We start from the raw sequence: 21853 nt of genomic DNA, 5'->3' as shown, positions 1-21853 counted from the left end.
TCTGGGTCAAAAAGCAGAAGCAAGATGCTGTAACATGGAAAAGAAATGCAGGGTTTATTACATTTATAGCAATAAAACCACAGACCGACTACAGGCATTATTTGCTCAGAGATGCAGATGGTCCACCTTCAGCCCTTCACGTCCTTCTTCGTGGCACTGGACTGCTCGGTGCTTCCTCTCCAGCTTTAGGCCATTTCCTCTTTTCTATTTCATCTTCTGACAGAAACAGAATCATGTGAAGTACAGACCAAAAGTTTGGACACATTACTATTTGTAATGTTTTTGAAAGACGTTTCTTCTGCTCATCAAGTCTGCATTTATTTGATCAAAAATACAGTAAAAAATTTAATATTGTGAAATATTATTACAATTTAAAATATTTGGTTTTCAGTTTATTATACTTTAAATGATCATTTATTTCTGTGATCAAAGCTGAATTTTCCGGATCATTCCTCCAGTCTTCGGTGATCATGATCCTTCAGAAATCATTCTTATATGAGGATTCATTATGAGTGCTATTTGTAATGTGTCCAAACTTTTGGCCTACTTATTAGACACACTTCTTCAGACCGTGGTGATGAGGTAGGGGAGAGCGGGTTCAGTGTATTTCTTTTTTCCCACATTAATTTCCCATGTCTTGTACAATTATGTGGTTTTGTTTCATTAATACAGTGTATACTTTTTTCTTTATTTACCCCGAAAGAATGGAAGTGAAATGTGACAACATGCCCCATAGTACATTGTAACATCACCGTATGACACATTTGTGAGTTTGTCATCAAACACATAGGTAAAAACAGCTATACATCATAGTTAAAAACATCATAATAATGAATAATTTCTGAAAATTGACTCTTAGTCATTAATCACAGGTACCGAAGAGAGGTGTTGACGATATGAGAGCAGGTACAAACGAAGAAGGAATTTCTTGAAAGCTGAGACCTGAATGAGTAGTATTAGATTAAATGAAGTCTGCTTTGTTATCAGCAGTCCCTCGATTTTAGAGACAAATAGGAAAGGAAAGGATTGTACTGTAAATCCTAACACTCAAAATCATACAATTTTTGGTAAATTAACTTTTATGAGTATTTAGAAGAAATTTTTTTAATTTTGCGTTCACAAAACTGATACATTTTAAGTAATCTGAATTGTTTCATTGTTTCGAGTCTTATGAAATTGTTTCTTTTAATTTAGACAAACTTAAATTTAACCTAAACCATGCTGGGATTTATATTTCCTAGCATGCTTTGCCATGACACTTAAAGGTGCACTATGTAGTATTTTTGCAGTAAAATATCCAAAAACCACTAGGCCAGTGTTATATATCTTGTTCTGTTGAGTTCCTACAATATCCCAAATTACAAAACTATTTGTAAATTGTGAGAAAATTGCTATTTTAACCGAGGACCGGGACGTGTCAGCATAGCGTTTGAGGGAGTCGCCTGTGAATTGCGTCATATCTGCGCTACCCTCGGTTTCGGGTTTCATTTGGCAGTAGCACTTTACTCTTAGCAGTGTGAACGCACGGAGTAACGTCATAACATTATTTTAAACACACTTAAATGTATCTAATATGATAAACAGAGCTGCTTTACCTCATAATCATAACCGGAAGAGCGGATCAGTGCAGGCGCCCGGCGACTGTGTCTCGTCCCGTCATAATAAAAGTCCCGGTGCTCGCGAGGCGGGTATTTGTTTTACAATCGCTCCAGCGGCCGTGCTCAGCTCCACAACACTCGGTCCTGCTCTGCTTCACTACAGTGACGTTAATAACCGCATCCATCAGCATGATTTCTGCCCGAGTCCTATTTTCCACCGGCTGTGAGGTGAAGACCACATGTCCCAAGATGCTGCGCTCACACTTTGCGTCATCAAACTACACATTTGTTTTGAATAGGCGCCCTCCAGTGGACGGAAAGCTGCATAGTGCACCTTTAAAAAGGGAGAGCACATAAAAATGCTAAAATTAAGAGTTATATAATAATAATGTTTGTGCAACATTAACATTAAGTGGGAGATTTATAAGGGTCTAATGTTTTGCTATGATATTTTAGAAGATTTTCTGTTATGTTGGATACAAAAAAAGTATTTGTGGGAGTGGAGCATGAGCTTAGTTTGAGAACAGATATATATATATATATATATACTTCAGTGCTGGGAAGATGAATATGTATTTAAACTGGATAATTAATGTAGTAGAAATGTGAAATTATTTTTTAATTTGGTGCCTTCTAGACTATCTCATGGGGATGAAAGACTACAATTCCCAGAATGCTTCGCTGCTCTACGAGGCCCACCGCCATCGCGTTCATTTTCATAAAATCAGTTCAGTCAGAGAACAGACACTACAATTAAAAACTGAACGTGTCTGTTCAATATGTGATTTAGCCGCTGAGGGAGTCTCACAGCCCAAAACGCTGCAGGAGTCAGATACATTGACAGTCATGGATGAGCTCGTGATGAGAGCTGAGGTAAACGCGTCCGCGGCATAGATTCACAGCGCATCTTCAGTCTGCCGCGTTTTCAGTTCATGCCTTTGAAAGCTTAACTTTCATAGGAAGTAGTTTGAGAAGTTGAAAGACTTACTTTGCTCTGCTGGCCGCACAGTTTAAACATGAATGCCTGAGGCTGCATCTGCGAGCTGTGAGTGTGATCTCCGTCCCCACGCGCGAGTTGAAAACATGCGGAAAGGGCTCCCTCTGCTGGCTGTAGTCTTTAGCCTCTGGACAACAATTCCTCAGATGGCGCAAGTTGACGATATTTGCGTTATGGGAGGAATTTTTCCAGAAATAAAATGCATAAATCTCTTGTCTCAGGGGGATATGAGGGGGGGGGGGGAGCATATACTTTTCTACTGATAAGCCATATGCTAAACGCTGAAGTAACGCTTTAAATGTTCTTTAATGCCGTACTCGTTCAGCAAGTCCTATGCCAATGCTACCAAAGCATTGTCTTACCAATTAGCAAGGTAGCATTTATTGAATTAGCTAGTTAAAGCTATAGCAAGATCCAACAACTCAAAATATTTAAGTTGGTCATTTTAAGTTAAATGTATTAATTGGCTTACACAAATATTTGAAGTTGAGAGCAATTAAAGTGTACGAGTACAAAATAAAAATCAGCAAATTCTGCTTTATATAGCACCACTTTTTGCCTTGAGATCAGCAAAATCGGTGAGATTTTACATTTCCAGCACTAATTAACGTACTGACTATTTTTATGTCTCGCCCATGGTGGCAACAATCAGACAGGTTGCAGCGGCAAAATGATTTGATGTAATTGGCAGACGCTTCAAAATCAAAAGAGGCAATCAAAATAATCAGAATAGCATTTTATTAAGCAGCCTTTAAATGGCAGGAGGCATCGTGCACATGAAAAACAGGCAAAGCAGCAAATTAATATTAGGCTATTCAACATATCCTTGAATCTTTGTACAGAAAATTTTCAGATGTAACCCCGTTTGTAATCATTAACATTTTCATAAGTACTTTTTTTCTCAATAACTGTAACAGATTACAGTTAAAATGATTTCATAAATGTAACACCGTCACATACATCACTGCACAATGGTAGATCGTGTGCATACACCCTGATGTTTGTACTGTAACCTGAATCATAAACATAGTTGAAGGTTTGGCTGATCGTATCATGTTTAACAGTGATGACAGTGAAGCTTTATTAACTTTTACTTTTCTTTCGCTTTGCATTTTGACTCTCAGAGCTCGCACACTTTTGCTGCTGGCGTGTTTAGGTGCGGGTGGAGGAGATGATTGTTAGTTTCCCTCGTCTCCACCCTTTTCCTCAGCCCAACCATTGTTTAACGCCTGAGACTTTACAGATGTCTGTACGCTGATGAATCGACTATAATAATAGCAGTTCGGATAATTATTAATGTTATGAAAGAGATTTCTCAATGTGAAGGATTATGCATGCTGAAAAAGACTAAACAAGGTCAGATTGTTGTGCATTAATCCAAAATAAAGGAAAAGAAAGCGCCGTCTGAGAAATAATGCTGATGGACTTGATCAGCCTGTGTGTCACGCCTGCTTCATACGCCCATGATGAGCCGCAAATCTCTCTGTTACAAGGAAATTACACTCCTAAACCACTTTTTAACTAAAATGAAAAAGGAAATATCATAAAAATAATATCATAATGGTGCTTAATAGTCTCTCAATGGGGTTTAACACTGGAAGTAACATTGCAATATATACGAGTACATTCTGTACAAGTAGATATAGCACTTTTAGCACACAACACTGTTATATACGGTATAATGCCATATATTTATTTGTGACTGTAAAATTTACTATCAAATAAATTAATCAATTAATTGCATGCAAAATAAAAGATTGTGTTTACATAATATATTTGTGTGTACTGTGTATAATTATAATGTAGAATACACACACACGTATATATTTAAGAAATATTTGCAAGTATATAATGTATATGTAAGGGATAATCCACGGCTAGATGTTCATTAAAATCATTTAAATGCACAAAGTGAAGGCAAAGAACCGCCCAACACGAACTGCAGCCTAATATTTGACTAAAATTGAAGGTTATTTTCGTCAGTTAGATCTATATGAAAGAGGATTATACATATTTTTTCTTATTTTTTATTTATTTAATGTATTTGTTTAATTGTTGTTGTGCAATAAGGATATGTTGTATGTGGTGGGATCATTCATATATGCTGGAATTGTGTATGGTTATATATGGGGTGGGAAAGGGCTTCATCCCGCTCCTTTTCAAACACATGTCATTTTAGTTTTGAAATTGCATTTATTTGGTAACACAGTTGTATGTTCATATTTTACTTTATTTTTATGAAAGAAAGAAAGAAAGAAAGAAAGAAAGAAAGAAAGAAAGAAAGAAAGAAAGAAAGAAAGAAAGAAAGAAAGAAAGAAAGAAAGAAAGATTGGGGCAAAAAAATAGCGAAATTAAAGTCATTATAATACTCATAAAATTTTGAGAAAAAAGGCAGAATACAACGTTGAAAATAAAATCATAACATATCTAGAATAAACATGTTTAAAGAATTGGGTTTTTTATATTTAGAGAAAAAGGCAAAATAAAATGTTAAGAATAAACTCATTACATTTTGAGAATATTTCTTTGTTATTGAAAGAAAGCCTAAGAGATCCAACTCTCCTGTCATCAGTTGGCTACGCCATGAACATCTGATCGAGCGCGTGTTTTTAGTCTACATTTTATTTAGACTTTTTTTCTTCTTAGAAATGTAATGAGTTTATTCTCGCATTATAATGACTTAAATCTCAAGATAGTTTTATTTTTTTATTATTGCTTGGCCCTAATCCTTTTCCCTAGATCTAGCATTCTGCCCACTTTGAATCAGACAATCTAGACATATCAATTATTTTTATTAATTATCAAGAGAAAGCCAAACTGAGCGATTGGGGGAGAAGGGCCTTAGTGAGCTCCAGCGTTTCTCTGTGGAGAGAGGAGAACCTTCCAGAAGAACAACCATCTCTGCAGCGCTCCACCAATCAGGCCTGTATCCTCAGTAAAAGGCCGTCTGGAGTTTGCCAAAAGGCCCCTGAAGGACTCGCAGACCATGAGAAACTAAATTCTCTGGTCTGATGAAACAAAGATTGAACTCTTTGGCCTGAATGGCAAGCGTCATGTCTGGAGGAAACCAGGCACCACTCGTCACCTGGCCAATAGCATCCCTACAGTGAAGCGTGGTGGTGGCAGCATCATGCTGTGGGGAAGTTTTTCAGCGGCAGGAACTGGGAGACGAGTCAGAATCGAGGGAAAGATGAATGCAGCAATGTACGGAGACATCCTTGATGAAATCCTGCTCCAGAGCGCTCTGGACCTCAGACTGGGGCGAAGGTTCATCTTACAACAGGACAACGACCCTAAACACACAGCCAATAACAAAGGAGTGGCTACGGGACAACTCTGTGAATGTCCTTGAGTGGCCCAGCCAGAGCTCAGACTTGAACCTGATTGAACATCTCTGGAGATCTGAAGATGGCTGTGCACCGACGCTCCCCATCCAACCTGATGGAGCTCGAGAGGTCCTGAGAAGAAGAACAGGAGAAACTGGCCAACAATATCTGTGCCAAGCTTGAAGCATCATACTCAAAAAGACTTGAGGCTGTTATTGGTGCCAACAGTGCTTCAACAAAGTATTGAGCAAAGACTGTGAGTATGTTTTTTATTTATTTTTATAAATTAGCAAAAATTTAAAACAAACTTTTTTCATGTTGTCATTATGGTGTATTGTTTGTAGAATTGAGGAAAATAATAATGAATTAATCAATGTTAAAATAAGGCTGTAACATAACAAAATGTGGAAAAAGTTAAGCGCTGCGAGTACTTTCCGAATGCACTGTGTGTGTGTGTGTGTGTGTGTGTGTGTGTGTGTGTGTGTGTGTATGTATATATATATATATAATGTTGCAGAACAAAAAATTAGCACTTTCTTTCATCTAAAATCTTTTGATTTTGGGATGGGACATGAATGTGTTTTTAGCATTTTAATTGCATTTAATAGCCTGTTATTAGTGTTTGTTTTTTTAAGGATGTAACAGCAAAATGTGGAAAAAGTGAAGTGCTGTGAATACTTTTCAGATGCAATGTATATATACTAGAAGAAAATGTCTATTTTTTTATTTATTTTTGTACTTTAACATTATTTTTGTATATATACAAATTGCATCCGGAAAGTATTCACAGCACTTCACTTTTTCCACATTTTGTTACATTAATCTAAAATCTTTTGCGTTTGGGATGGGGCAACGTGTTACTAGCATTTTACACAATACTGACCACAAAAGTGCTTTTTGGCCATTGAGTTTAGAAGTGAACACTTTTTAGCTGTTGCCCACAGGAACACAGAGTAGCATTGAGCGTCAGGAGCTCGGGCTGTAATCCGAAACCTCCTGCTCAGCATGTCAGGTCTGCAGCTTTTGGCAGTCGTGAAGCGGCTTACATAAGCGAGCACCGAGGTAAAAACCTGCTGGTGAAACACTGCGGACACCTCAGCACATGTGTGTGTGTCCTCTTATCTCAGTCCTTCTGCTCGTCTCTGATTATCTCACTCCGCTCAGGAATGAGCCCGCACTGATAACACTAGCCCTGCGGCGACATGCAGGCGCTCAAACTGCAGAGGATCAGTGACTGCAAACATGCCGAGCTGCCTAATGCCTCAGGGTGAAAACTGCGTCTTTACACCATGTCAAAATCAGGCTGATATATATACAGCTCTGGAAAAAATTAAGAGACCTCTTTACATTGATTTCTCAGTGTTAAGTGGTATCTTATTTTTTTCCAGAGCTGTATATATTTGTAGTTTCATGCCAACCCAAAAGAACCCCCCCCCCCCCCCCCCTAAGTCTGCTTATTTTTAGATGTTTCTCCAAAGAAAAAGACCCTTAGCCTGACGTGGTTATACTCAGTTCTAGTCAGATTATATGAGTCTGCTGCTCCACTGGGCTGTGATTATGGGGCGTGTTTACACCGAACCAGGAAAGACATCGATTGGATAGAGCTACAACCAATCAGAGCAACGGAGCGACGCATAACGTTAGTTGTCAAATGTCAACAGAGTTCACCTGCACTGTGTTGCCAAGTCTGCGTTTTTTTCCGCGGGTTGTTTTCTATGTCCGCGGGTTGACGCGACTATTATGTGATATATAGACCCATGAGTGCGAATTTTAGCAGCAACCTTGCCAAAAGAACACACATTTTACCCCCCAAACGCCATTTTTTCCCCGGGGAACCCCCCCAGAGAAGCTATTGTTTAGGGCTAGTACTTGGCGGGTTTTGTTGTAAAAACTTGGCAACCCTGTCTGCACGCGCGCTGGAATACGCGATCTTTTCTGGTGTTGTAAAAAAAAATAGAATAATTAAATTCTTTGCCGGTTTTGTAAAAAAATTAAATAATGTAATGATACACAGAGTACTTACCCAACATGATCATCATTTCTGAGAGAAATAGTGAAGGTGAATGCAGATACAAACAAACTCTCCATTTAGGATTCGAACAAATATAACCCAAGCCCCTTTGATGACGTGATGATAACGTTACTGTTCATCATCTGTCCGTCATCATCTAAAGCCCGCCCTGATGATTTCATTGGCTAGTTTCTGTTCAGGGATAATTACTCCTCTATGGATCAAGTCCAGCCTCAAAATGTTGTGGGCGGGGCTGAGTTCGGCTGGCATCCAGGCTAAAAGACTCTAGTAATCGCTCAACAATGTCTCAAAATGTGCTCAGATTTGCAATCCTAATGCCTCAGGGTGAAAACTGCACCTTTACACCGTGTGTTGTCAGCACTTGGCTGAGATGTATATTTGTAGTTTCATGCCAACCCAAAGAAAAAAATCATAAATAAGATATCTTTATTTATCTCTGCTTCTTTTTAGATGTTTCTCCTAAGAAAAGGACCTCAAAATATGCTCAGATTTGCCCTAATTTATCAGAGATCTCAATATGAGCCGCTCTCCATGTTCATTTCACAACTTAGTGGATGATGACGACTCATTTGTGTCTCTTTTATTCTCCTCAGGGACAAACAAACTAAGCAGGTTAACTGGAGTAGGGCCGTTGAAGTCCGTGTGAGGCTCGGGGGAAAGCTGTGCGCCCAGACAAACCACAGTAGAGTCTGTTTCAGGAAGCCGCCTCGTGGAATTCTGGGAAAATTAAAGGGCTTCTTCAAACGTCTAAACCTGCGTAATTAAACGGCCTCTCAGATGTGCAGGACTGCGGAGGACATCAGACGAAAGACAGACAGCAAACACTGAACATGTGAGCATGTAAAGACAAAGTAGAAGCACACTAAAGGTTCTGAATGGAATCTTCAAGGGTTCTGTCAGATGATAGAAGATCATATTTAGAACCTTTTAGGGATTCCATCATGGGATTTAGTTTTAAGTCATTTTGTAATAATTCCATTTTATGATTTAAACAGCAACTAAACATGCTTCATCACAAAAGCAAATATAATGCAGTCATTTAAAGGGTTAGTTCACCCAAAAATGAACTGTATGTCATCAACTCCTCACCCTAATGTCGTTCCTCACCTGTAAGACCTCCGTTCATCTTCACACACAGTTTAAGATATTTTATATTTAGTCCGAGAGCGTATGCAAGTGTATGCACACTATACTGTCCATGTCCAGAAAGGGAATAAAAACATCATCAAAGTCGTCCATATGAGACATCAGTGGGTTAATTAGAGTCTCTTGAAGCAGAGAAAATACATTTCGATTCATGAATAACAAAACTACGACTTTATTCAGCATTGTCTTCTCTTCTGCGTTTGTGTTCAATCCTCAAATAAAGATTCAAACGTCATGAATCAGTGTATTGATTCATGATTCGGATCGCCAATGTCACGTGATTTCAGCAGTTTGGCACGTGATCCAAATCATGAATCAATACACTGATTCATAACCGTTTGAATCTTTATTTGAGGATTGAACACAAACACGGAAGAGAAGACAATGCTGAATAAAGTCGTAGTTTTTGTTATTTTTGGACCTAAATGTATTTCCGATGCTTCAAGAGACTCTAATTAACCCACTGATGTCTCATATGGACAACTGTGATGATGTTTTTATTCCCTTTCTGGACATGGACAGTATAGTGTGCATACACTTGCATACGCTCTCGGACTAAATATTAAATATCTTAAACTGTGTCTGAAGATGAACGGAGGTCTTACGGGTGTGGAACGACATTAGGGTGAGGAGTTAATGACATAAAGGGTTAGTTCACCCAAAAATTTACTTTAAGACATTTCTCCTTATATAGAACCATTTTGGCATAAAGTGCTCTTTAAAATGGAGCCAAGAACCCCAGAGTTCTATATAGAACTCCACTGAACCTTCTATTCTAAGAATGTAGTAATAATTTTCCAAAACATCTCAAATGTATGGAAACAAGATACTTGAGAAGCAACTCTGCATACGGTATTAAGACTTGTATTAGTTTGTGTCTTCAGTTTATTTTGTCTTGCTGCACTCGTAGGTCTTTTAAGAGGGGGAGGGAGAGAGATAAGGCACAATGCACTCCTAAAACCGAACACAAGTCTTAAGATTTAATGCAATGTTGCATAAATCTATCTAAGGATATTTTAACTGGAGAAAATGTCAAAAATGAAGTCATTTTTTTTTTTTTGTTCTATGGATATAAATAATTGTAAAATAAAAGATGTGGTATAGTCAGGGGTGTAGAAACTATTACAATATAGCAAACATTACAAAAAATAGAGTTCACTCCCTTCAAAAGTTGATTTCAAATCAATTCTGGTCTTTTAAACTTTCTATTTTATGTATTCAACTACAATAGTGGTTGATCAAATAAGCAGCGTTGGTAAGTAGAAGACTCAAAAATAGTCAAAAACAATCTTACTAACATCAAACTTTTGCACAGAGGTGTATTTGCCATTTTTGCCGATTTTTTTTAAGGTAATCACTACTGGGTCAAATCGGCCCATATAGCGTAGTTGCACTTCAGGCCCTTTCCCAATCCCCCTCTCTCGGTAGGAGGGTCCAGCTGCGGCTTGGGCGTTCCCGTCATGAAACAAGAATGCCTATTGGGCGTTCCTGAGCGCGTATCATCGACAAATCGCGACGATTTTCTCAAATGGGTATGATGTAATTTCCCCTTCCATATGCATGATTTTTTTTTCTTTCCCAAACCAGTTCAGCAGAAATGCCCTGCAACCGATTCTAAACATTTCATTTGGCCAATCACATTAACAATTGCCTACACCCAACCCTGATCCCTAAACCTACCCATCACAAGAAACATTCTGCATTTTTACATTTTCAAAAAAACATAATTTAGGTTTGTTTCGGCGTAGACATACACGCGGATCGCTCAATGCGTACAGATAACACGCCAGTTGGCTTTAGAAAGTGGCGTGTATGTTTACGCAAAGTCATGATGTCATGTTGCAAGACGCTAGATCTTATTTTGAAGCTTCTGTTTGAGAAAAACGAGAAAAACTAGCGAATGTTGAACATATTAATCCGGATGTTGACAGCTAGCAGTTCAGCAGAATAGGCGAAGAGGAAGAAGGGGGTGTTCCAGTCTGTGAAAACAGTAAACCCCTGATAAGTTGGATGATATTGTCTCTCGGACCTCACTTCCTGTCCACTCTACACTGTCCTGTCACCAAAAAAAAAAAAACCTAATGGGTTTTTTTAAGGCCCCTAAATACACTCAACTGAAAGATTATTAGGAACACCTGTTCAATTTCTCATTAATGCAATTCTCTAATCAACCAATCACATGGCAGTTGCTTCAATGCATTTAGGGGTGTGGTCCTGGTCAAGACAATCTCCTGAACTCCAAACTGAATGTCAGAATGGGAAAGAAAGGGGATTTAAGCAATTTTGAGCTTGGCATGCTTGTTGGTGCCAGACGTGAAATGAGTATTTCAAAATCTGCTCAATTACTGGGATTTTCACACACAACCATTTCTAGGGATTACAAAGGATGGTGTGAAAAGGGAAAAACATCCAGTATGGGGCAGTCCTGTGGGTGAAAATCCCTTGTTGATGCTCGAGGTCAGAGGAGAATGGGCCGACTGATTCAAGCTGATAGAAGAGCAACTTTGACTGAAATAACCACTCGTTACACTCGAGGTAAGCAGCAAAGCATTTGTGAAGCCACAACACACACAACCTTGAGGCGGATGGGCTACAACAGCAGGAGACCCCACCGGGTACCACTCATCTCCACTACAAATAGCAAAAAGAGGCTACAATTTGCACAAACTCACCAAAATTGGACAGTTGAAGACGGGAAAAATGTTGCCTGGTCTGATGAGTCTCGATTTCTGTTGAGACATTCAGATGGTACAGTCAGAATTTGGCGTAAACAGAATGAGAACATGGATCCATCATGCCTTGTTACCCCTGTGCAGGCTGGTGGTGGTGGTGTAATGGTGTGGGGGATGTTTTCTTGGCACACTTTAGGCTCCTTAGTGCCAATTGGGCATCGTTTAAATGCCACGGCCTACCTGAGCATTGTTTCTGACCATGTCCATCCCTTTATGACCACAATGTACCCATCCTCTGATGGCTACTTCCAGCAGGATAATGCACCATGTCACAAAGCTCAAATCATTTTAAATTGGTTTCTTGAACATGACAATGAGTTCACTGTACTAAAATGGCCCCCACAGTCACCAGATCTCAACCCAATAGAGCATCTTTGGGGATGTGGTGCAACGGGAGCTTCGTGCCCTGGATGTGCATCCCACAAATCTCCATCAACTGCAAGATGCTATCCTATCAATATGGGCCAACATTTCTAAAGAATGCTTTCAGCACCTTGTTGAATCAATGCCACGTAGAATTAAGGCAGTTCTGAAGGCGAAAGGGGGTCAAACACAGTATTAGTACGGAGTTCCTAATAATCCTTTAGGTTGAGTGTATATACACATTTGTATTCTAAACTGAAGGTTTGATTCAGAACAGACAATGATGAATTTTGTATAAAAAGAATCTTTACTGTGTGTTTCAGCATGTCACCTAACAACAAAAACCAGTAAGAAATAATAAATAAACAGAACTGTTGTGTAGTATTAAAAAAAATCTCCACATTCATTCAAGAAGGAAAACAACCCCTCAGTTATAACTGTTATCAGGCAGAAAGAGGACAGCTTTATAAACAGGCACCTTAAAAGAGACGTGATATAAGATTCAGCTTTGGATTACATTTGTTCTGATCTTGTGATTTTTCTTCTTTACTAGTACAGTACTCCAAATCAAACACCAGGAGAACAAGACACCATCCCTGCTGTGGAAACCAAGATGAATGGTCAATCATTTGTTCAGTAACATACGTTTAGGCTAAATTCAAATTAGGTTATGTCTCTGATTGAGCTGGTCCAAAAACTCCTGACCAACTAAAACAGTCAGAGTTAAAACAAGTAAAATCTGTTGAGGATTGAGAAGCACCAAAAATAACGCCTTTCTTTCGAAACTTCTCCCGATTATCCCAGAGTAGCTGCAGTTTCAGTCGATGACATTCAATAGTTACGGATGCTAAAAAACCCGACGCTGGTGGGCGACTCCTTCACAGTCACCGTAACCAGATTTGCAGTGACGTCGGTGACAAAAACGTGCTCTATCAGGCTCCGCGTGGGCCTCCAGTCCTGACCCGCCTGCACCGAGATGGCCAGGTCGCGGTTATCGCTCGGAAACGAGGAATCGTGGTCTGAATCAGAGCTGCTTCCCTCTTCTCCGGTGCTCAACTCGCTCAGGGTCTTGCTTTGCTTCCCGGCGTCTTTTGACAAGGCTTGGGAATCTCGGCCCTCAGTCACCGGAGTCTGAGCCAAAATCTTGTCCGCTCGACCTTCGTTTTTCTTCCCGAGCCTTTCGGCCAAATCTTCCGTTTTGGATTTCTCCCGTTGCGGACTCTTTAGGACTTGTTGGCTGGCGGTGAACTTACAACTAGGGGCAGGACTCACGTCGTGTCTTGTGTTAAACCCAGAACTTTTCCTGCCTGGGGTGGAGGAACCCTTCAAGTAGGCGCTTTCGGTGCCGTTGCCCTGCGGCATCTTGCTGACGCTCTTTAGATTGAGCGCTTGAAGGCTGGAGGGAGTTTTGAGCGGCGAAAAGGAGCTCGATGGAGATTTCTGGACAGACCCCGATCTTTGAAGTAGAGTCTGGTCCAATGCCTCCTGTTTTCTCGGCACATTAGGAGAGAGCTGTGGACAGGTCTGTCCATTGCTGCTGTGCACGTTCAACGCAGCCACTCCTGGAGATTTGCACGTGGGCGATTTGGGATCGACTCCTCCGCTGCCCATATCCGAGACGGAGAGCTTGAAATCGGAAGCGTTTTTCATTTGTGCCGGGCGACTTAGTGTAGGAGGCGTTGATCCGACAGAGAGAACTCTTAAAGAACTCTTCTGGGTAAAAGCACCTCTGTTTTGTAGCGCCATCAGCTCCCTTCCAGAGGTTCGGTTTAGTCCGGTGTAGGTGAAGCTTGCAGGCATGAGTGGTTTCTTTATGCTCCCTCGGAGGTCCGAGTCTCTGGATAGGGGCTTTAGAAGCTTTCGAGGTCCCTTGGCCTGACGCAGCGCCTTCAGCTCCGGAGGCAACGCTTTCCTGCCTCGTTTTTTTGGCGGCTCTGGCTTTGCCACCACAATCTGGGCTTTCTTCTGTGGGACCGGGAGATGCTCTCGCGGACGAGGGATCGGCTTCGGATTCCTGTCATTATCGTCCTCATCGTCGTCGTCTGAAGAAGAGGAAGACGACGAGGAAGATGTGGAGGACCCAGAAGACGAGGACGATGAGGACGAGCTGCTTGATTTGGACGCCGCTGGAATGCTTTCCTGAGACATGAACAAAAGAAAACATTTTGTTTGGTGCAAATTTTGTTTCTCCTAGATCTGGAGTGTCTTTGTGACATACTTACCAATATTTTTCGGGGTCGTCCACGAGGCCGTTTCCCCTTTTTGCGGATCAAGAGTTCCCGCTCCTGCTCCCTAAGATTGGATCAAATGAAGTTTTAAATTTCAGTGAAAATATCAGTGATTACAAACATTTTTTTTTTTAAAGGAACACTCCAACATTTTTAGAAATGGGGCTTATTCAACTTCTTTCCTACAGTTAGATATGTGGGCAACAAAAAAAGTAATAAGGTGGGGTATTTTTTGGATCACTTTTATTTGGGACATGCTAGCTGGCAACATAGGATTCCATTCATTATGCTAAGCTAAGTTTTTTCCAAGTATACCGCTCGAGACTGCCTTTTCCATTCATCAGCGTTGCGCCCTGCAGTTGGACACAGTTATGCACGTATCATGTTTTTATCTAATTTAACTATTTGTGTCTTGTGTTTTGAATATATATTCCCCTGCACATTAGGCATTTTGCACATATTTTTCATCTGCACCTTGTGACATATTAGAAAGGTAAATTCAAATAGGTGCATCAATTGAGCTGTACTTTTTTTTCCAGAGCTGTATATATCATTCTTTTAATAAACAGTCTTGGCTACCAAATCAAGTACAGCAAAAAACAGTGGGCCGATTGTGAAATTCATTTCCTGTTTTTATGAATGAACATTTACGTGTCCTCTCTTCCTGTTCTTTCCCCTCACTTCCTGTCAGAAGCCTCCGTTGTTCTAATTTAGACAAAAGCATCACATTACTTTTGTAATCCTTATGTTTTTGGTGGATGTGTTAGCAAAAAAAAGTGGTGTTTTCTAAGAAATTCATCATCGTTTGTGGTCTGCACATCAATGATTCCTCAAATGTTATTTTAAGTGATCAGACTTCTGTTTTTTTTCCTTTCTTGGTGGGCGAAGGATAGACCAGAGCAATATTTTTACTAATGTCCTTCAGAAAATGTAAAGGCAATCTAGTTTGAAATTAAAGGGTTAGTTCACCCAAAAATGAAATGTTATTAATGTCTCGCCCTAATGTCGTTCCACACCCGTAAGATCTCTTCAGACACAGTTTAAGATATTTTATATTTAGTCTGAGAGCGTATGCAAGTGTATCCACACTATAAAAACATCATCAAAGTAGTCCATATGAGACATCAGTGGGTTAATTAGGATCTCTTGAAGCATCAATACATTTAGGTCCAAAAATAACAAAAACTATGACTTTGATCAGCATTGTCTTCTCTTCCGTGTATGTGTTCAATCCTCAAATAAAGATTCAAACGGTTATGAATCAGCGTATTGATTCATGATTCGGATTCGATCATTGATCGATTCACTGAATCACAACCATTTGAATCTTTATTTGAGGATTGAACACAAACACAGAAGAGAAGACAATGCTGAATAAAGTCGTAGTTTTGTTATTTTTGGACCTAAATGTATTTTTGATGCTTCAAGAGACTCTAATTAACCCACTGATGTCTCATATGGACGACTTTGATGATGTTTTTATTCCGCTTTCTGGACATGGACAGTATAGTGTGCATACACTTGCATACGCTCTTAGACTAAATATAAAATATCTTAAACTGTGTGTGTAGATGAATGGAGGTCTTACGGGTGTGGAACGACATTAGGGTGAGGAGTTAATGACATACAGTTCATGTTTGGGTGAACTAACCCTTTAACAGTTGGTGTCAATACGTGGCTTTGTTTCTCATGTAATCCAAGTCACACAGATTCTTCATAAACTGTGAAACCAAAACACTGACGGAGAAAACTAGTTCTGCTTGATATGTTAACAATGTTTGATTTTCAGTCAGTCTGCGGAGGACCTCGTGAGCCTGGACACGTCTGCAGCCCCTGAATGGCCTGTGAATGGAGCCCCATTTACGCCCTCCCAAGCGTTGCAGCCCATATTGTTTGCACATGGAGAAAAGGGGGCGTCGCTCTCACACAGAGGCCTGCTCGTCCAATGGAAGAAACCTCTTACCTCTTGTTAAACGCAGCCAATAGTCTCGGGTCAAGAAGGTTTTCCTGAGGTTCCCAACTGTTATGCCTGAAACACAGACACTGGCAGCTTTAGCATGTGAGTAGATACAACATGCCCATGATAAAAATAAATGGTACATTATGAAAAAGTAACTTTTGTAAAATTCCATATGCAATTAATACGAATCATTTGCCCATAAACATGCATATATAATAATTATACAAGCATTAACAAATTTTTTTTTTTTTCCAGCATATCAACTAAATCACACAACCAAGCATGCAAAACGAGCTATTTTTGTAGCACCCCTTGAATATAAATTTTGCATCTACAAATGTAAACAGAAGGCATGTGGAATAAAACTGGACTTTAGTTAGACATTATGGAATTATATAGCAAAAAACCCCAATAAAAAAACACTTCTAGACTGTCTGGATTTGATTTAACACAAATAAGTTGTGATCTACCAAAACGGACAGTCTTAACCAAGCATTACTTAAAAGCAACAGCGTTCATTTAACTTCCATAACTACTACTATACTACTTCCAATGAGAAGAAAATGCATGACGAGGTTTGCTTTTTTTCTTCCATCAGGAATTGTTCGGATGGTGAAAAGTGTCTATATAACAGGTGGTTGAGAAATAAGAGGGCTTGGAGACATTCAGTCAAAGAGGTTTTGATTAAGATTATTTCTTTAAGAATAGCATGATGCACATGTGAATCAAACACAACAGAGCAGAAAAGTGTGATAAGTAACAAAACAAAAAAAATGAGAATTTAACTACTTGTGTTATGAAATATATCCAATGTTAGACTCTCCTCAATCATCTGCATCATTTTAGATGTTTTTGTGTTGCCCTCAGTTGGTTGAACAATATTAAAGATCTTAAAAAAAATAAATGGTATTTGTAAATAATCAATGAAGCAGATGGACGCGCGCGCGGGAGGTGTGGCTCGTGTGATTGACAGCTCAAGTGCCCATAGACGGGGCAAAAAGGGGGCGACAATGTAACAGAGAGCAAGAGCAGGGGGGTATTAGGGGGGGTTGGGGGCAGCTGGAGTTTTTAAAGAAGAAGAAAAAAAAACTCGAAACAAACCACGCGCCTTGCGTACAACAGGCGGCGCGCGATCAATCCGCCTTCGTCACAAAAATAACAAATTGTTGCAAAGTAGCAGAACGCGTTCACAAACCCGACTCGAGTTAGGCGACGCTCGAAACCCAAAACGCGATGTTTATCGCTGAAAATAGTCAAATAAATCATTACACTAAAAACAACCCATGCTACTTTATGTTTGCTTTACGCACTAGGGCAGATTCGACAGTCGAGCCAAAGAAAAAAGAGCAAAACAAACAAAAACAACTTGAAGAAAACACACCACGGAGGGAAAAGTAACTTGGAAGACAAAGAGAAATGCAGCAAAACGAGGCAAAGGCGAGCCGAGCTGATGCGGGGAGATCAAGTAGAGACAGCAGTGCACGAATCCACGCGTGGACGCGAAATTAAACACGCGCAACACGCTGTTGTTGTTGTTTTCATTGTTTGTCTCTCTCTCTCCCTTTCTCGCGATCCACATTCAAGGGTGTTTGCTGGCACACTGAGTAAAATAGCGCCGCGTTAGCAAAGTACTAGTCTATATGATGACTATATAGTCTACCTTCACGCATAATAAAGGCAGTATGTGTATCAGTTCTCACTTACTTGGACGACCATCCTCTCCACTTGACCAGATACTCCAGTTTTCCCTGTGGAAATCAAACACGCGTTGAGGATCAAGATTCACGCGCGCTGAATGTGTATGTGTGTGTGTGTGGATGTTTGTTACCTTCCTCAGGCGTTTGTTGAGGATACACTCGGCATCAAAGACCTGCTCTCCCACCGCGCTCAGCTCCTCCATGACTGTTCTCATCTCATTCTCATCTCGTTCTCCGTGACCGACCGTGTGTGTGTGTGTGAGAGAAGGGAGAGCAGAACAGGGCAAAAGGGGGCGGATACGCAAACGCGCACATAGCGCGCACAGTGGCCCTCGGAGAACACCGTCCAAGTGACGTCACGCTTTTTTTTTTTTTTGTAGGAATGCAAGTTTTTGGTCAACACCAGGGGTGTCCAATCCTGCTCCTGGCGGGCCACTGTCCTGCAGAGTTTAGCGCTAACCCCAATTAAACACACCTGTACCAGCTAATTATGGTCTTATTAGCCATACTAGAAACTTTAGCAGTGTGTTGTTGAGGCAAGCAGGAGCTAAACTGCAGGACACTGGCCCTCAGGGGACCGACTTTGGACACCCCTGGTCAACACCATAAAGTAAAGTCTGACCTTTTTGTAATTTCCTAACATTAAAAATTTTATAGAATATAAACACGAGTTGTGTTGAATTCTGTAGGCTAATTAAACCCATTTGTATAATTCAATTAAATACACATTTTTCACTCTTTATTAAATTTTTTTTAATATAAACATTTTAAATGAATCTAAACAAGCATAAAAAATCAATCCTATATATTGTTATTTTTAATACATTTCTAAATTTAGTTCTTATTAATATTTTACATATAACATTGAGATTTATATATGTAATTAATATTATAATATTATATTGTATGAATATATCTAATAAGTATGGAGTAACATTTATGTATAACAAACTGAAATAAAAAACTAACTACACTCTACAAGTACTATATATATATATATATATATATATATATATATATATATATATATATATATATATATAAAAACATAAAATACATAAAGGTTACTGAAAGTGAAACATTAAATTATGAGATGTAAATGAGAAAAAAAGAGCTGCAAATAATGATATAATTAAATTACCATATAAAAATGTCATATTGAATAAATCAGACCATGAGTTCAATTTGAATGTATAACAAATGATGATCATATTTTTTATTTCACATAGAGACAACAGAATTCACAGTGTAAGGAGAAAAACAAGTGGTTTTGATCATTTAACGCAATGCAACTGTAATATTTAAGCACTGTATAATATAACTAAATGTGTTTGCCTAATATTTCTAAGGGATTTGCCAAAAAATACAATACTTTTTTAAATATAGGACGCATTGAATAATAATGTGTGTGTGTGTATGTGTGTGTGTGGGGGGGGGGGGGGGGGGCATGTTTTTGTGACATGGATACAAATGTGTATAATGCCATGGGTCTGACACAGGTATTACAGGAGAGGGTGAAATATGAGGACATTACCCATGGCCCCACTTTACAAAAGACTTATAAATCACACAGGAGGAGTTTATATGAGAAAGTAAAAATGCAGAATGTTTCCTGTGATGTGTGTGTGTGTGTGTGTGTGTGTGTGTGTGTGTGTGTGTGTGTGTGTGTGTGTGTGTGTGTGTGTGTGTGTGTGTGTGTGTGTGTGTGTGTGTGTGTGAGCCTTTTTATGTGGTTTATGAGGACACAAATTTGTATAACTACATGGGTATTACACTGGTATTACACTATAAATGTGGTTTATGAGGACATATCAAATGTCCCCATAATTCAAATGGCCTTAAAGCATACTAAATGATGTTTTTTTGAGAAAGTAAAAATGCAGCATGTTTCCTGTGATGGGTAGGTTTAGGGGCTGTGTGTGTGTGTGTGTGTGTGTGTGTGTGTGTGTGTGTGTGTGTGTGTGTGTGTGTGTGATGGGTAGGTTTAGGGGCAGGGGCAGTGTACGGGGATAGAAAACAGTTTGTACAGTATAAAAACCATTACGCCTATGGAATGTTCCCATATGTCACAAAAACAAACGAGTGTGTGTGTGTGTGTGTGTGTGTGTGTGTGTGTGTGTGTGTGTGTGTGTGTGTGTGTGTGTGTGTGTGTGTGTGTGTGTGTGTGTGTGTGTGTGTGTGTGTGTGTGTGTGTGTGTGTGTGTGTGTGTGTGTGTGTGTGTGTGTGTGTGTGTTCCTCTGGATTCCTGGATCTAAAATGCTGTTTGTTTTGTTTCAGAGTGACACTTGTCGATCTCCTTCTCGTCAGTGAACTGTACAGAACCCAGAATACAAATCTCATCCACATCATTCAAGATCAGATCAATTTATCCGCTAATATACAGTTATCTTTCAATATCGTTAGCGTTCTTGATGTGAGTGTGTGTTCAGTGTACGTTTACACGACTAAATTTTGCATTCAGATGACAAGATCACCAAGATATCCCGGTTTAATCCCTTATCCTAGTTTTGTGCAATAGGCCCCAGATCTGTAAAGGCCAAATCAGGTTATTAATGATCCCACTATTTTTATTCTGTTTACATATGATATATACTTCCTTTTATAATCGGAATCTTAAAAATATCCTTTCATATTACAGTTTTTCTCAGTTGAATTTGTACATTTCTTGAATCATCCTTGAGATTTGCAAACCAGCAAGTGCATTATTTCTCAAAACAAGCTCCAGACAGTGGATTACCTGCAAAAGCCTGTAGCTAATCTCTCAAAAATAAGTATTTGTGTTAATGAACACATCATTGCCACCAGAATAACAATAGTCAAAATGATTAGGTGTGTAGTCAATATAATAGTGTACTCTGTCAGTACTTTCTGATGTAAACTATGGCTACGATTTTGATGACAATGATTGAAAATGCACACAAATGCATTTTATCTGAATTACATTTACATTTCAATAGTACAGATTAACATCTATGTGGGATATTGGGTGTGTTTACATGCACGTTCTTAAGCCGATTATTCGTTCTTAAGTAAGGTCATAAACGGCGTAAGCATAAACCGGTCGGGACAGGTCGTTTTTTTGCCTCTTAGCCTGATTTCGCGCTGCATGTAAACGCATTAACCTGCTTTCTGTCGGCTTATTGAAGTGCGCATGTGTGATAGGGGACAAAAACACAAACTTAGAGCAGATTTAAACACATCCAGACAGAGCGAGCGAGCGTTTTGCATGAAATAAGGACATATATCACAAACGCAGACTCTTTTAAGAGCCAGTAAACTGTAAAGATGTGTTCTCATCTCCTGCAGCAGAAGCAGAAGAGGTTCAGTCTAAACGCTGCATAACTGCATGAGGGGTAATATGAGCCGTAAATCTCCCGCTGACACGCTTTATTAACATCACAACTGACGAAACATTTGGAAAACTCAGACTCAGATACGGACATTATTATAATTGACGTCACTAGAAGGAAATAACCCGGTTTATTAATAAAGTCATGTAAACGCGGTTTACTGGCGTTGTCAGTTTACTGGTTTGCATTTAAACGGGGAAAACTGGTTATTTCAGTAAGATGATATTTGTGAGTTTTCAGCTTACTGCTGTGCATGTAAACGCGCCCAATGATTGCAAGAAAAGGAAAGGAAGAAGCACAGCCAGTTGGTTGCCTTCTCTCATTATTGTTTAACTTACTCCGGGTGAATGCAGTCTACACCTTCAGGCGTTTGATGGCATGCTCGATTTCTGGTGTTGTGAAATCAGTGGATAGGTTGAAATT

General features: G+C 39.5%; 1 protein-coding gene across 1 annotated transcript; it reads right to left on the bottom strand.

Moving 5' to 3' along the window:
• Positions 1–12482: 12482 nt before the first annotated feature.
• cbx2 (chromobox homolog 2 (Drosophila Pc class)) lies at positions 12483–18434 on the bottom strand. Its single transcript, XM_067428746.1, has 5 exons — positions 18211–18434; positions 18087–18130; positions 16386–16451; positions 14417–14486; positions 12483–14333 (listed from the first exon to the last, which is right to left on the bottom strand). Exons 1-5 carry the CDS (start codon positions 18292–18294, stop codon positions 13026–13028), a joined length of 1572 nt encoding a protein of 523 aa, XP_067284847.1. The 5' UTR covers positions 18295–18434; the 3' UTR covers positions 12483–13025.
• Between the last annotated feature and the right edge of the window lie 3419 nt (positions 18435–21853).

The sequence above is a fragment of the Pseudorasbora parva genome, chromosome 2, assembly GCF_024679245.1.
Source record: "Pseudorasbora parva isolate DD20220531a chromosome 2, ASM2467924v1, whole genome shotgun sequence".
NCBI classification, from domain to species: Eukaryota; Metazoa; Chordata; class Actinopteri; order Cypriniformes; family Gobionidae; genus Pseudorasbora; species Pseudorasbora parva.
The sequence above is the reverse complement of the archived record's forward strand: the minus strand, read 5'-3'. Positions and strand labels throughout refer to the sequence as shown.